Here is a 16,834-nt window from a genome sequence, read left to right on the forward strand (position 1 = left end):
TAGTGTCCATGCTGCATTATGGTGGTGGGAAACACTATCCTGTGAACATCGCCTCTGTGAAAGGCAGAAGCTAAGTAATTATGCTGATGGGAAAGCATGCTCCTGTCAGCATAGCGTATCTATACTAGATGGGCTATAGAAACATAGATGCATCAGTGCATCTGTGCCAATGTAGTAGGGTAATGTAGACTTACCCCCTTAAACCACTAGTAACCTAGTACTACCACCCCACTATAATGATATGCATTGCCTGCCTGATTATAATGTAACCTGTATGTATATTTTGTTTAAATGAGGAGGGGGGAAGAAATGTCTGAAAACAAATGAGAATACCTACAAAAGTCCAATGCACTAAGACACATTGATAAGCAACAATGAATAGGTATCCTTTTTCTAGCTATGGCACAATAGATTTTACATCACTTAAAACTGAGTGAGAATGAATAAAAAATGAAATAAAGGAAATAATAAGCAATCTAAGAATCCTAGAAAAAGTTACATAAGTGGTGATGAAAAAAGAAAAAAGAAAAAAAAAAAAAAAAAAAAAAAAAAAAAGGAGCACAGTCATCTGTTCCATACAAGAAGAAAGCTGCAAGGCACGATCAAACAAATTTTTAAAACTCCATCAGATTTACAAAGCAAGCTAAAATTCAGCTTCTAGGAGCCATGAGCATATATGGGAATAACAGCTGGAAAGGGAGATTTTATTTCAAGGCTCAATGGCAGGCACAACCTCTACATTTTCCCCCTTGCACACATCTGTATATAAACCTGAGTGGCCTTCCTGGAGGACCTCACCTCAATGCCAGCTGCTTGCCTCTGGCCTGGAGCTCTTACAGTCTGTAATATCTTAAAAAACAGAAAAGGAAAACAATGAATTTCTACATAGGTACTGATAGAAATGACTGATGTTTATATTTCTCTATATATTAAAAAAAGTTTTACCCTGTGGGATGACAGAGTGACGTCATCATGTCACTTTGCGTCCAGCCTGCCTTCTCCTTACTTCCCCCCGGTCCCCTCTCCCAGCTCAAGGCCAACTTTGCTGCTTCTCCTCACCACTTGGAATTGCTATTTTAAACCAAGCCCCTACTCCCTTTCCTCCATCCCCACCCCACAGGGCTTTCAATGCCAAGAAACATGGTACAGTAGCCCGCAGACCCCACATCGCAGCCATGACAGACTAGGGGGGGGAGGGGGAAGGGTAAGGGGATCAGGACAGCAGCCCAGGGACAGGCGCTGGGAGCGGGGCTCCCAGCCAGGCTTATGTGCCAGCAACAGGCTCCTGGGGGCTTCCCCCGCACACACCAGGCTGTTGGGGAGCCAGAGGGTAGTATCCAACAGCCTGGAGTCCAGCTGCCCTTGTGGAGACTCACTCCCTCCCCGGTGGCTGCACTTACCGCAGCTGTCAGAGCACCCCTGAGCTGCCTGGGGGAGCCGCCGCCCCTGCATTGACCTGTCTACTCCTTCCCTTCTGCTCCCGGCAGACAGATGGCACTGGGCTCTGTGGTCAGGGCTGGGGCAGTGAGCAACACAAGCAGGACTACATGGGAAAGAAGTCAGGACAGTGGCCTCCCAGGCTGCCGCTTTCCCCACCTAAGCAGGCTGGAGTGCCCCGGAGTGCTGCGTGCACACAGCACTCCCTGCACCTCGCTGCACTCCATGCGGGCTGGGCAGACACCCCTGCACCTCCCCAGCCGCCGGGTTAGAGCCGGGCCTGGGCACACATCATGGCTGGCAGAAGGTGGGGGCTAGGATTGGGGGAGAGGAGAGGAGGGCGCAGGCTGGAGGGGGAAGAGGGAGAGGAAGGGAGAAGGGACCCCGGTTCATCTGCAGCCTAGACCTCCCTGGTGGCCAAGGCGGGGGGGAGACAGGGTTGCCTACATCTCGCAAGAGGGGAGTTGGCAAGCACTGCGAGTGGGGGCTCAGTCCCCTAGTTGTACTAAAAATGCTTATTGTATTACCTGCCCCTCACTTCTTGCAGAGGCAGTAGGAGCTTTAAAAAAAAAAAAAAAAATCTCATCTGCTGACAGAACAATGGACTGCACATCTCTGACAGCTATACAAACCCTCCATATTCACTTTTACCCTGCAGCCCTCACAGGACTCTCTCACATTGCTTGTTCATTTCAGCCAAGAACTGGACAGAACTCTTTCCAGTGCAGTTCTGTCATTCCTACACTGTCCAGAGAGGTAAAACACTATCTTGTGATCTCTTCAAGTGCATTACTTAGGGATTCACAGGTCTTTATATCACCCATAGCATGTGAGCAAAGGATCTGTTGCTCCCCATTCCCTTTACTTGAGAAATAAGAACACACCACTATGATCAGTGCACCAGCCTTTTTCTACAGCAAGCAAGGATGTGAGTTTGATAAATCAGCAATGAAATAAGTGATTAAAACAATATTTAGGAAAAGTGCATCATATTACCATAAGATTTCAGTGTGTATTGTTAAAATATATTACAATTCAGTCAGAACTAAGGTACTACAGTTTTAAGCAGTATACAAAATTCTAAAATACCTGTGCATATTCCAGCGATTGCCAGAGTGAAGCAGCAATCTCAGGAGATTTTCCAAAGGCAGTCAGAGTCTCTAATAATTCTGCTTTCAAAATAGGAGGGATGCTACATTGCAGGAGTCCCAAAATGACTATCACTGGAGTCCACTGGGGGTGCTCACAGAGGGCCAAACGAGCATTCTCACTCTGCAAAATGGTACACAAAAAGGGAGGTGAACGGGATGGAGTACAAACTATCACTCTGAAAGGTTTTGGAGTTTTGCAACAAGTTTACTCAAATGAAGCAAAGTCTAAGCAACAGTAATGCCATTTTCTAGCTCAACAACTTAAAGCATTCTCTCTCTCTCTCTCTCTCTCATATATAAGATTTTTCTGCCATGCGACAGAATGACATCATCAGGCTCTCTAGGCATGAAAGTGGTCAGAGGGGGGAGTTGGTGAGCGTAGCAAGCAGGGCGCAGCCCCATAGTAATTGATTTAAAATATTTTTTATTTAAAAGCTTATTTTTAAAAATAATTGAACAACACTACCAAGTGTTACACCCCCCCCCCCCCCTTCCCTTCTTTCAACACGTATTAAAGAAACTGTGCGAATATATGCTGGAAACTCATATATAACAAAGAGGAAGTTCAGGAAAGTGATAGAAATGTAGCCGTGTTAGTCTGGGGTAGTTGAAGCAAAATGCAGGACAATGTAGCACTTTAAAGACTAACAAGATGGTTTATTAGATGATGAGCTTTCGTGGGCCAGACCCACTTCCTCAGGAACACACTCTTACAACTGCCTCTGGAATGCCTGTATTTCAACAGCCCCTCACACCAGAGTAGATGAGGGCTCCGTCACTATTTCTATTACAAGTTTGTATTGTCTGTTTTTAATATTCACTAATTTTAAATTAAACCTGTTAAGTTATAAACGCTTTTTTAAAATATAGCTGAGACCTCTTGCTAAGCTATTCAATTGGCATACAGTTCTAGTATAGCTAGATATTTCTAAGAATACTTAATACAGAATTACCCTCTTCTCATGTGGGTATTCAGTAAGGGAACTAAACCTGTATCACCTATGTATAACTTGCACTGAAGCATTAATTTTCGTAACCATTACTTGGGGATCCCACCACTAACTGAAGGTGCCTTTTCAGCTACAGGTCTGCCAATCTATTAAATCCACCCTGGAAGTAAATTTCACTGGTAAGTTAGTTTTCCCTTCCCATTTTCTCTCAATTTACTTCTTCTTGTTTCACGCCCCTCCCGCCCCCCGCCCCAATACTAAATGTAAATGCTCAGAGTTCTTCAGCATTGACTTGACTTCTTTGAAACTTATCTTAGCTATTAAAGAAACGGACATCTCCACAACAGGGAAGGAAGAGTCAAGAAAGTTAAAAAATCAGCAACATTTGCAGTGCCAATAACAGACTCTTCCCTTTTTTCCTTTATTGAGTGCTTATCCGAATCAATCATTTCTGCTATCACATGTACTTATGATGTCCTGAAATCAAATCACAGCAACTGCTAGCTGACTCTGACCTGCCTGCCATTTTGGGCAAATGTGACATAGATCACCATTACTGTATTATGTACAAACTCAAATCTATAAGGCAGTTCAAATTAGGGATGTCAATGAGTAGTCAGCGAGACGATTAACTGATAAGCCTAAAATTACTTGTTAATCTTGTGGATTACCCTCATTTCCCCCCCTAGGGTTTAAGCAGAAGCTGGTGCTGGAGGGAACTGTTAAAAGTTGGCTCCCCCCAACTCTGGCTCTGCATTGCTGCCTCTATCAGAGGCAGCGGTGGAGGTGGAGATGAAGCTGCCATGAGATGGGCAGCTGATGTCCACGGTGGGCAGCCCCTGTCCATGGCAGGTCCAAACTCCCAATGGACAGTAGCTGCTCCACATCTCCTAAAGCAGCCTCTGTCCGTGGGGAGCTCAGACCCCCCCCCCCACACACACACACTGCTGCCACTGTATCAGAGGCAGCAGAGTGAGGCGGCAGCCAGCCTGTCCACAAGGGGAGCTGGTGTTTTAAACTGACTCTCCTTGCAGACTGGCTACCGCTGCCACCCCGCACTGCTGCCTCTGAAAGAAAGGCAGCAGCACATGGTGGCAGGGGGCTCCCCGGGAGTGGAGCTGGGAGCACACTGGCTGCCAGCCCCACCCCGGGGACTATCGAATAGTCACGTAACTGATAATATTTTGTGCAGTTACACAACTATTCAATTATACGATAGCTAAAATCCCTTGTTCAAATGTCATCTTGCAAGAGATAAAGAAATGTATTAGCAAGACACAAGAAAGAAATGGGTTACCTACCCACTTCACTATAGTAGTTGTGAGCTGTAAAAAGGCAATCAATCCATCTTGTTCTTTTTGGGTGATTCCTCGGAGAGGGAGATGACGGTATTGGACACTATCTGCACTTGGCAAGTCCTTCCTTAAGTGCTCATGATACAGCATCAAGGAACGGAAGAAATGCTCCCAGGAGACAGGACTGCCACCTGTTCCCTGGATGTTCTCAACTAGAAAAGAAAAATGTTCAAACTGATTATAAAATAATTTCGTTCCTTTACAGGGTGTCAAACAAATTAATTGCTCTAACTTGTACTCAGCACAGTATTCTGAAAGTTCAAGTAATAAAAAAACTATGTATGACAGGTTATGTGCTTTTATTATTAATCATTTATGTTAATGCCCACTACATTGCTTTCAAAACATTTAAAATATTCTCACAGAACTGAGGAAAAAAGTGCCTGTTGACATCTGTAAAACTCCACTCCGCCCTTCTCCTTAACCCCTTGTACCCTACAATGGTGCACCAGAACAGAAGATATACAGTCATCTGAACTTTCAGTTCAGGTTCAAAGATGGCCAGGAAGAAAAATAAAAAGTTTACTAGGGGGAGGTGCCCAAAGCAGGTGCAGGTTCCCCACTGGGTCCCAGAGCATCAGAGACACAGAGCGCAGCAAGGAGATGCTGTTGTCACACAACTTCCCTCTTCCCCCTCTCCCCCTCAGCTCTCCTGCTGGGGAGCCAGAGGCCAGAAGGGAGCCCTGGATGCCGCTTCCCCTTCTGGGGACGCTGCTCAGGCTGTGGGGTAGGGCAATGCATAGTGACGTGATGACATCACTGTCACCCCATAGGAAAAGGGTTTTTTAGATATATAGAGAGATGCACAAAGCAATCAGGCAGATTTTTATCAATAGTCATTTTGAAGAGCTATGACATTACTAACATGGTAATCAAGTGTAAAATAGGTTTATTGTTTTAATCATACAATCATAGGGGTTTATGAATGAGAGCCTTTCAAATGCTGAATGTATAAGGACAATGTTAGTCTAGTAATTCCCCCCTGCCCATAACTCATATGTAAATAAAACAGATTCTAGCCTCTTATGCTGCCTGTGTCACAAATTATGGCACTTTCTCAGGATGCCTCTAAAAGCAAGCTCAGAAATGCCAGACATCATTTAATAATGTATTTGCAAATACACAGCCTGGCTAGTTTATGCTAAGAAGTGACTCTCTAATATGCTGCATTGAGCAAAGAGAGATATATTGAAGCTCTCATTGAATTTAAAGTATTTTATAGCTTTCAGTTAAACATGTTAGGAATTCAGCTACTCCCATAATCATGGGACTCAAATATTTAATTAACATATCTAAACCAGTATTTTATGTAGAATATAACAGAAAGTGAAAATGAGTTTTACTTCTGCACTAAAACTGTAAGACTAGTAGTAGCTAAGTAATAAACTACAATTCATCTAATCTAGGTTTGCATTCTTGTCTACCTTGTCCAGGAAAAAAATTTGGGAGGTGAACCCCACCGTCAAACACCTTTCTTACCATGGCTACTGCCATTGACCTTCAGCAAACTGAAGCAATAATGAGCACACTGGGGCCCACTGGCCAATCCCTGCAGCATTTTCAAATATGGGATGTAGATTGTGGAGGGGAGTAGGTCTCCCATTTGTCTAACAAATTTTGACAAAACAACCTGTAACAAAAAAAAAAAGTTAAGTGCTTAAAAAGAAAAGAAATCTGATCTTATTATGGGGTGATAGACATCAAAACCATAAAGGATAATCTGATTTGGATTTAAAAACAAACCCCACCGCCTTACTCCAAAATAAATATACTTCAGAACTGCTTGTTCTGTTGCAGTGAACGGAAAATACCTACGTTTTGAAGAGAAAAGGGATACACAAAATAATCAGAATATTGCAAAGGAACACATGTTAATCAAGAAGGGTGCAATAATCTTTCATAACATTACTTGCAGTGATGCCAAAGGGGGAAAATTATGAAGACAATATAATCGGTCTTTAAAAATAAATCTAATCTGAGACCACAAACTCTAAATTGCATGATAATTATATGTTACTAAAGGGCACAGATAAGGTTGTGTGGCTGCCTTACCTATGCATTTCTTACCTTAACATATTTGGATTGCTTTTAATCCTAATCTTATATCCTAAAGTTTCAGATAATTTCAACACTCTTGTAACTGAACCACACCAACTGGGAGCTGCAGACACTCAGTAAACAAACAATCTTGCAGCCTTGCCAGCAGCTAACCCTGATGAAATGCATGCAGCATGTGGGCTGAAGGTTCCCAACCCGATCTAAAGGCTCTGTAGCCACAGAACAGAGGCGTGGCAAGGGCGTTATGCGCCCGGGGGCAAAGGCAAATTTTGCTTCCCCTCTCTGCCCCCGCCACACAGCAGGTTCCCAAACCTGATGCACGGTTGAGCCTGACCCTGGGGGTAGCTTGTACCATGTCTTCCCCCGCCAATTTGTGGCTGGGTTCCTGCACGCATTAATCTGCCAGCAGAGGTGGAGGAGAGTTGGGCTTGGGGTGAAGAGGAGGCTCTAGCTGGCAGCAGCAGTTGGAGGAGGAGCAGGCGAGCCGAGAGATGACCGGAGGAGCGGAGGGGGACTAAATTGGCACCCCCTAGTGTGGGGCCTGGAGGCAACTGACCTCCTCTTCTGTCCCCTCCTCGCTATGCCACTGCCATGGAGCCTCGCAGCTCCTATTGGCTCCAGTTCGCAATTTCCAGCCAAGATGAGCCACAGGAAGCTTCCTGCAACTCCCCTTGGCTGGAAACAACGAACCAGAGCCTTTAGATAAACAAACTGGAGCAGACCATTAGCAACTACCAGGCTACAGAGCCTACCACAGTGACCCATTAGCAGCTTTCAGCATGCCAACAGTGCCCACATAACACACAGTGGGGGCATCTACACAGCACAATAAACTCTAAATAAGATATGCAATTTGCGTTAAGCAAATTGCGCAGCTTATTTCGAGTATATTTCAAAATATGCTCTACACAGCACCAAATTTTGAAAAAGTGCTATTTCAAGCCATCCTTTATTCCTCATACAATGAGGTTTACAGGGATGGCGAAATAGCCCGTCCGCTATATTTTGGAATAGCAGACGCATTTAAAAGAAAGACGTAGGGTAGCTATTTCAGGATACCAATGGTGTTCTCCCTCTGGTATCCCGAAATAACTTTGATGTGTAGACATACCTAGTGGGAGCAGGGCTTTAATATCTTGGCAAAGGATAATGATTTCTGTAAGACCATGTTCGAGTGGCTCTTACAGTTCCTCAAAAAACATCTTTACTTCTCTTGATTCAAGGCGCTATTGCTGTTTCAGTCTGCAGCTTTTAACGCCATGACACTAAGGGAAAGGATACAAGTTTCAAAAAGTAATGGAAGAAAAAAGTTGATTTTGGCTAACCTGGCGCTGAGGAGGTCTCTGATGGGCAACTCCAAGGTAAGATCCCATAATGGTGGAGCTCTGGAGTGGTTCAGAAGGACACCAATATTCAAGAGCAAGTTCCAGATTAAAGGGATCCTTCCTGTACAACTCAGCAATCTGTAGGGGGACAGAAAACAAGTTTCTAAAGAGTAAAAATGTCAATGCAAATAAAAGGCCAAGATTTTAAACAATGAACACTAACTACTTCAGCACAACTTGGAAATACAAGAACAATAATCTCATGGTTAACATATATTCTAATATTTTCTTCCTGAAAATGATAACTTCTACGTAGTAATAGCAGAACAATCCACATCTTAAAAAAAAAACAACAACAAAAAAACCTGACGTTTTCAGAATTTGTTAATTTTTATTTGCAAATTTCAATGGTGTTCTCCCTCTCTTGTCTGTAAAACCCTTGGTGATAACATACTGGTATTTCCTTTAAATGAGCCTTTGGGTATTTGTACTTCAGTTAGCTTTAAATGAGCCAGTGTTTGGATCAAAAACTGTTAGCTGTTCTTTGTCTGCTCAAATTTCCTTCAGAATTATTTCAGGTTTCAAGTTCTTCAGTTTTATAGGTTTGTTATAGCCTTGTACCAGAGGTATAACAAGCGCTGGCTATGAAGGCATTTTCATTCTGAGCCCCCTTTTTAAGTGGTTTATAAAACTGTCTAATTGTTTTTGTGGATACAAAATATTTTAATGTGTGTCAAGCTTTAACATGATTAGAATTTAAATTTTCAAACTTCACATACACACTGTAGTAAGGAGGAATTTATATACTTCACAGAGTTTTTTATTTTAAACTAGCAATGTCAGCATGTAGATGACTACACAATTAACCAATAAGCCTTGAGTTAACAGTTAAGCTTGTTGAATGCACGCTCCCTCACTACTGCTGCTTCTGTATCAGAGATAGCTGGGGGGTGGGGTGGGAAGAGAGCTGGTGCCCTTGAGGAGCTGGCTGTATCAGAGGCAGCAGCGCAGAGAGCAAGGGGGGTAGGCTGGAGCTAATACACATGGGGAGCCAGCTTTCAAGCCATCTCCCTGCATGTATCAGCTCCCGTGGACCTGCCTGCCCCATCCCTTGCTGCCACTGCAGGAGACGGTGCTGAAAGGAACTGGCTTAAAAGCCGGTTCCACTCGCAGTACCAGCTCCCTGGTGCTATCTGTCCCTCACCCCCACACCCTCCTGCTACCCATCTATCCAAGGCAGCAGAGCAGGGGAGAGGGAGACAGGGGAGCTTCCGTACGCGGCAGACCCGGACTTCCCGCAGACACAGGCTGCTGAGCATCCCACATAGCAATCTCTGTCCAAAGCAAGCCTGGATCCACCATGGACAGAGGTTACTCTGAGGCAGCAGCCTCTGTCTTTGGGGAGCTTGTACCCTGTGCAGACAGGGGCTGTTGCCACCCTGCACGGCTGCCTTTCTATCAGAGGCAGCAGCACAGGATGGCTGGCAGCCAGTCTACACAGAGAGCTGGGTTTTTAACTAGCTCCCCTCGCGGACCTGCTCCCCTGCCACCCCATGCTTCTGCCTCTAATACAGAGGCAGCAGCGCAGAGTTGCACAGGGCTCCCTGTGAGTGGGGCAAGGAGCACACTTACTGCCAGCCTCACCTCTGGGGTTTATCGAATAGCCATTTAAGCACTAAGATTTCATGCGATTACACGACTATTCAATTGCAGGATATCTAACATCCCTAATTTTAACATTTACATAAGAATGGTCATACTGGGTCAGATCAAAGGTCCATCTAGCTCAGTATCCTGTCTGCCAACAGTGGCTAATGCCAGGTCCCCCAGAAGGAGTGAACAGAACAGGTAATCATCATGTGATCTCTCTCCTGTCATTCAATTCCAGCCTCTGACAAACAGAGCCTAGGGACACCATTCCTATCCATCTTGGCTAATAGCCATTAATGGATCTAACCTCCATGAATTTAGTTCTTTTTTGGACCCTGTTAAAGTCCTGGTATTCATAACACACTCTGGCAAGGAGTTCCACAGATTGACTGTGTGCTGTGTGAAGAAAAACTTCCTTTTGTTTCTTTTAAACCTCCTACCTATTAATTTCATTTGCGGTCTCCTAGTTCTTATATTATTTCTAAACAATGACTAAAAAAAAAAAAAGTACATAATTCCCATGCAATATTTAAATATGTTATCTAACTTTAGCAATCACAAAATGAAATAAATACACAAGACCAATCTTATTTCTTTTAAAACAAAGAATAAAATAGAATGGAAAAAGACTCCTCTGTAAAGGCAACATTATGGTTGAAATTATACATTAATGAAACAGGAAATTTAATGTTAATTCCCACATCGGATGTAACTTGGTCTTTTTTTTTGCACTTACTACCTAAACACCATGGCTGCGTCTAGACTGGCATGATTTTGCAGAAATACTTTTAACGGAAAAGTTTTTCCATTAAAGTATTTCCGCAAAAGAGCGTCTATATTGGCAAGTGCCTTTGCGCAAAAGATTTGCTTTTGCACAAAGCATCTGTGTCCAGTATAGACGCAGTTTTGTGCAAGAAATCTCCGGTGGCCATTTTCACCATCGGGGCTTTCTTACGCAAAAAATTCCTGTCACCGTCAACATTGGCTCTCTTGCACAAGAACACTTGTGCAAGAGGGCTTTTTCCTAAGTGGGAGCATCAGAGTTCTTGCGCAAGAACACTGACAAACTTACATTAGATCGTCAGTGTTCTTGCGCAAATTCTCACGGCTAGTTTAGACAGCTGGCAAGATTATACTCAAAAGCAGCCGCTTTTGCACAAAATCTTGCCAGTCTAGACACACCCCATGGCTACGTCTACACTGGCATGATTTTCCGAAAATGCTTTTAAAGGAAAACTTTTCCGTTAAAAGCATTTTCGGAAAAGCACATCTAGATTGGCAGGATGCTTTTCCACAAAAGCACTTTTTGCGGAAGTGTCCGTGGCCAATCTAGACACGGTTTTCCGCAAAAAGCCCTGATCGCCATTTTCGCGATCGGGGCTTTTTTGCGGAAAACAGTACTGTGCTGTCTACACTGGCCCTTTGGCGCAAAAGTCTTTCGGAAAAAGACTTTTGCCCGAACGGGAGCAGCATAGTATTTCCGGAAAAGCACTGACGATCTTACATGAGATCGTCAGTGCTTTTGTGGAAATTCAAGCGGCCAGTGTAGACAGCTGGCAAGCTTTTTCGCAAAAGCATATGATTTTGCAGAAAAACTTGCCAGGCTAGACACAGCCCCTGTGTATAGCAGCCTTGCAAAACGGTTATGAAAAATTACAAGACTAAGTGCAAAAATCTACATACTCATCCTTGCCATAATGACTTACAATCATATAAAAATTAATGATTTTTTATTCACCCAAGGTGAGCAGATAGAATTTTGCTAGGATGGTGCAGAAACACAACACACAACATAAGCACAAAGGTAGTTGAAATACTGTTAGACGGGAACTATAGTTCTGAGATTTGAAAACTTGGAATTTCAATGTTAAAGTTGTGTTAATGGGGGGGGTTACATTTAAAATACTGCACAATGAGGACAGTCATATGTCAAAAGATATTCAGGTGTCTTAACTGTAGCACCAAAGACCAATAAAAGCTCTGTTATCCAGCACTCAGTTTCAAGTAACCGTGACTTGTTTATGTATAGCACATAATGCCATTGTACATACTGCACTGTACTTCTATGCAAAAGAGGGAGAAGACAAATAAGCAAGCTGATAACCGGGATTTATTCAAAACTGTAGCTCCCAGGGTGCATCACATGGTAATTGTAGATTCAGCCCAATCTCCTACACCTTCTGCATCTACACTGATAATTGATGTTGATAATGATGATCCTGAGGTACTGCAAGATCTTGAAGCGCCTTCTAAATCAAAGAAAGATTAAATTATGTTGAGCATAGTTCTAATAGTAAGTATATTTTAGATATGTGGTTACAGGCCATACACTGCCCATAGTGAAGTGAACCCTAAGTGACACCCTAAGTGTCATAAGATAACCTACTGTATCGAAAACTTTACCTGTATACACGTAAGTTCTTAAGAAATCAACCACTCTGCAGTGTAGTACTACGACAGCATTGGTGAGTACCTGTCCTATTTTATACTTTACTAATTTTATTGAATTCTAATTCTGTAAAAATTATATTCCATTGGTAAGTATAACTCTCAGTTAAACAAAATATTCCATTAATCAACACCCCGCATTACTCCCCAACATGCCAGATAAGAGAGCTTTTACTGTACTTTAAATGCAACAGTGCAATATTTATATGATGAACAAATATAAATTGACATTTATTAGCAGGGGAAAGTTGTGTCAGCAGATTAAGTCAACTCTATGACCAAATAATTGAAGTGTCTACATGTAATTAAAACCCCTCCAAAATGAAGATTTCCACCCTCAATTAAAAGATAAGGTATGCCCCACATGAGTTCTTATTATTTAAATAATGTGTTAAGGTATCAGAAGTTTTCAACAGGAAAACCCCCAAACAATCCCTTTTTACCAACATAATTAAAAAGTAGGACTTACTAAAAGCATAAGATGTTCCAGATCCCTCCGAAGAGAAATAGGTGGCTCATTACCCATCTGCATACTCATGTGGATCATACGAGCATCTTCATCTGCACGGTTTCTCAGCTGTTTCACCTATACAATATATGAATTGGAGGAGACCATTAGTCTATTTTAGTGAACAAAAATAATCTTAAAGGTCACAAACAACATAGTATTATTTATCTATTTTTACAAAACATTAACACTCCTTTGCATATCCTTAATTTAAAAAATGATATAGTCAAAGAGTGAACATCATCATCAAATTGCAGGGTTTTATTTTATATTTCCTGTTTAAATTGTTACCATATCATCCAATAGTAGGAAGAAATTCTTAGTGATTCAAGTAATGAAAATGACTAATAATCAATAATATGGTCATTACAATGTTATGCCCACATGAATCCCTCCTTCCCTACTATTATAGGCTGTGTCTAGACTACATAGCTCCATCGACGGAGCCATGTAGATTAGGGTTGTAGGCAAAGGGAAATGAAGCGGCGATTTAAATAATCGCTGCTTCATTTAAATTTACATGGCTGCCACGCTGAGCCAACAAACAGCTGATCAGCTGTTTGTCGGCTCAGCGCGCTAGTCTGGACGCTCCCACGCCCACCTGAAAGCCCTTTATCGAGCTCCCCATTATGCCTCGTAGGATGAGGTTTACCGGGGAGGTCGATAAAGGGCTTTTGTGTCAGCTGGGGAGCGTCCAGATTAGCGTGCTGAGCCGACAAACAGCTGATCAGCTGTTTGTTGGCTCAGCACGGCAGCCATGTAAATTTAAATCAAGCCGCAATTATTTAAATCGCGGCTTCATTTCCCTTTTTCGAATAAACTAATCTACATGCCTCCGTCGACGGAGGCATGTAGTTTAGACGTACCCACAATGCCCTCAGGTGAAGGGTACAAGGTTCAGCCTTTGGTTCAGGCATGATTCAACAGACAATGCCAGGCAAAAGAATTCCATCTTGTCAGCATAGACAGTATGCACACTGAGAATGGGATCCATGTGGACAAGTAACTAAAGAATTACCAATAATTTCTGTGGAGTCAGTAACCAAAAGAGAAATATTTAACCGCTTCTTTTCTCTCAAGGCACTCAGCATCTGCAATAAGAACCTGATCGAAATCAATGGAGTTTTTCCACTGATTTCAATGTGATTTGGATCAGGCCGCAAAGCAATATCTGCTAACATTGTTCATTTGGAAATCTAGACTAAATTAACTTCTGTACCAAAATTTTAAAAAATAATTATACTATTTGTATATGTGGAATGTACAGAGAGAAAACAGAGGTAGTATTTCAGAACAGTGCCTTGTATGAACAGAATTTAGAAGAACTGAATTCCTTAATGAATCAGCTACTATACTGAATGGTAAATGTCTTTAAAAAGATAGAGTTCTGAGGTCAACTAAGGAATTACATGACAGTCAGTCTTGCTTCAATATCAACATTATTTGCTATAATTGAAGTGCTAAAAATGAATGCAGTATGATGGAGGAAAGAAAAAAGAACATCTTCTGTAATGGAAAATTGTGCCTCACTAATCTTCTAGAATTTGCTGAATGTGTCAACAAATTACTGGATAAAAGAAAACCATCTAACTTTGACAAAGTATCTCACAAGTGACTACCACTGTTATCAGCACACTATCCCAACACCTAAATTACTCTGCAGAACTCTCTGCCAAAATGTATGAAAAAGCTTAGTGGAATTATAAAAAAATTAAGCCTTTATATGGATAATAAGAATATTCAAAGTTCTACAATGTAATAAAGCTTATACAGCCCTTTATTCAACCACTAACTAATGGAGGTTGGAAAGGATTATTTTACAAGCAAATATTCTTTAACTATATGTTACAAGGTTTTTTTCTTCTGAAGCAACTGTTACTGGCCATTGACATAAACAAGATATCAGAACAGTGTTCTGTCCATCTATTCTGATACTACTGTATGAGGCAATATTCTGTTCTTAAATAGGATCCCTTCACAACTCTAGGTCGTCATTTTAAACCAGTCCAGGGCTGTAGCTAATGGAAAGACATTACTATACTGTGACTATTCAATGGATTACATGAAATTAGCCTATTTCCTAAGGCAGGGGTGGGCAATAAAGCAGCAGTGGTTCACCAGAGTCAACCCCTGGCGAGCCGCTGCCGCTATTTTTACCTATGCTTCTGTAGGTACCAGCAACTGCAGTTCCCATTGACTGAATATCATCATTTCAGGCCAATGGGAGCAGTGGGGAGTGGCGCAGACTAGGGACGCTGGGAATGGCAATCTGTGACCAACAGGAGCTTCAATCACTGGTACCTGTGGAGGCGCAGGTAAATATAGAGGTGTGGGCCTGCCAGGGGCTAATCCCGCTGGCTGGTATTTGCCTACACCTGTCCTAAGGGATACATTTGCATCAGGCAAATGAACTCTATTTGTAGCCTTAGCAGAAAGGCCTACACCTATTGCAGCATGTTATTCTCAAGTGTTGGTATGTGGTCCCAACAGAAGTGGGCTGAGGCACACAGGTAACACTGTGTACACAGGATCCTTGCATTGTCATTGCCAATGTTGTACCTGCTGTGAATTAAGAACAGCCTTTAAATCAGTTCAGCAATTAACATAATAAACAATGAATTTTAAATAAATGGGAATTTAAATGTAACAGTTTAAAATGTTTATATATGCACTCAAAAAGATTGTTAAAGTTCAAGAAATTGTTTTTCCCCCCGACGTTCTCATACAAGGCTAAAATGAACAAAGATACCTTTAAGGTCTGCACCTAAAAAAGAATCAAAATGACAATTGCAGAGTCATTATTTGGCAACTCAAATGGACACACAACTTCGACTCGATGGACACAAAATAAAGCTTTCACCAATTATTAAAAAGACATTACATTTTCTCAAAGTTCTTGCTTTCAGTGTATGGATACAAGTTATTGCACTAATGAAATAGCTAACTATAGAGATGTAAAATCTCATTTTAATCGGTTAATCATTTAATCAGTTAACCGATTAAGAGGGATCCCATGGGCAAAGGGCCAGGCCTGCCTGGAGCAGCCCCTGCCCACGGGGCTGACAGCTATTGGCCTCGAAGAGCTAATGCTTAATCGGTAAGCATCACACAGTAATGCTTATCAGTGATAGTTTACCCATTCACATTCCTAGTTCACACTGCTACAAACACATGCTTTTCATTTTTGCAGCACAAGTGCTTCAATTCCTGATAAATCAAATCATCATCTCCATGGGAACAACATTCTGCTGCAATGATGGAGGGCACCTCTCCAATACACACATCCAAAAGTCTGTTCGTGGCAAAATAATTAAAAAGCACTGACAGTGTGTTGGGATCACTGATTTCTTCCCCATTCACAAATGATTTCAGCTGAAACACTATAGAAAAATAAACTGGCATTAACTAAAATTACAAGTGCTATCACCTGAACAGCGGGATTTCACTATACAGGCAGTCCCCGGGTTACGTACAAGATAGGGACTGTAGGTTTGTTCTTAAGTTGAATCTGTATGTAAGTCGGAACTGGTGTCAGCCGCTGCTGAAACTGATCAGTTTCAACCGCGGCTGAATCTGGACACCAGTTCTCACTTACATACAGATTCAACTTAAGAAACCCAGGCGTCCCCAAGTCAGCTGCTGCTGAAAACTGATCAGCGGCTGATTCCAGGAAGCCTGGGGCAGAGCAACTCTGCCTCGGGCTTCCTGTAGTCAGCCGCTGGTCAGTTTCAGCAGCGGCTGACTTGGGGACGCCTAGGGCAGAGCATCTGGGTTGCTCCAGTAGCGCGGCTCCTTGGCGCTACTGGAGCAACCCAGCAGCACCCCAGCTGCGCTGCCCCAGGCATCCTGATTCAGCCGCTGCTGAAACTGACCAGCAGCGGCTGAATCAGGACGCCTGGGGCAGAGCAGCTGGGGTGCTGCCGGGTTGGTCCGGAGCGGCGCTGTGGGACCA

General features: G+C 42.6%; 1 protein-coding gene across 1 annotated transcript in view; it reads right to left on the reverse strand.

The window, feature by feature from the left end:
- NUP205 (nucleoporin 205) overlaps window positions 1–16,834 on the reverse strand; it is an 88,757-nt gene that overhangs the window by 50,393 nt on the left and 21,530 nt on the right. Inside the window, exons 9-14 of the mRNA XM_006125865.4 lie at window positions 12,844–12,960; window positions 8,277–8,414; window positions 6,373–6,523; window positions 4,840–5,045; window positions 2,527–2,709; window positions 799–849 (exon numbers count right to left, since the gene is read on the reverse strand). Coding sequence (XP_006125927.2) covers window positions 799–849; window positions 2,527–2,709; window positions 4,840–5,045; window positions 6,373–6,523; window positions 8,277–8,414; window positions 12,844–12,960 — 846 coding nt within the window. The remainder of the gene's footprint in view (window positions 1–798; window positions 850–2,526; window positions 2,710–4,839; window positions 5,046–6,372; window positions 6,524–8,276; window positions 8,415–12,843; window positions 12,961–16,834) is intronic.

The sequence above is a fragment of the Pelodiscus sinensis genome, chromosome 1 (genome assembly GCF_049634645.1).
Source record: "Pelodiscus sinensis isolate JC-2024 chromosome 1, ASM4963464v1, whole genome shotgun sequence".
NCBI lineage: Eukaryota > Metazoa > Chordata > Testudines > Trionychidae > Pelodiscus > Pelodiscus sinensis.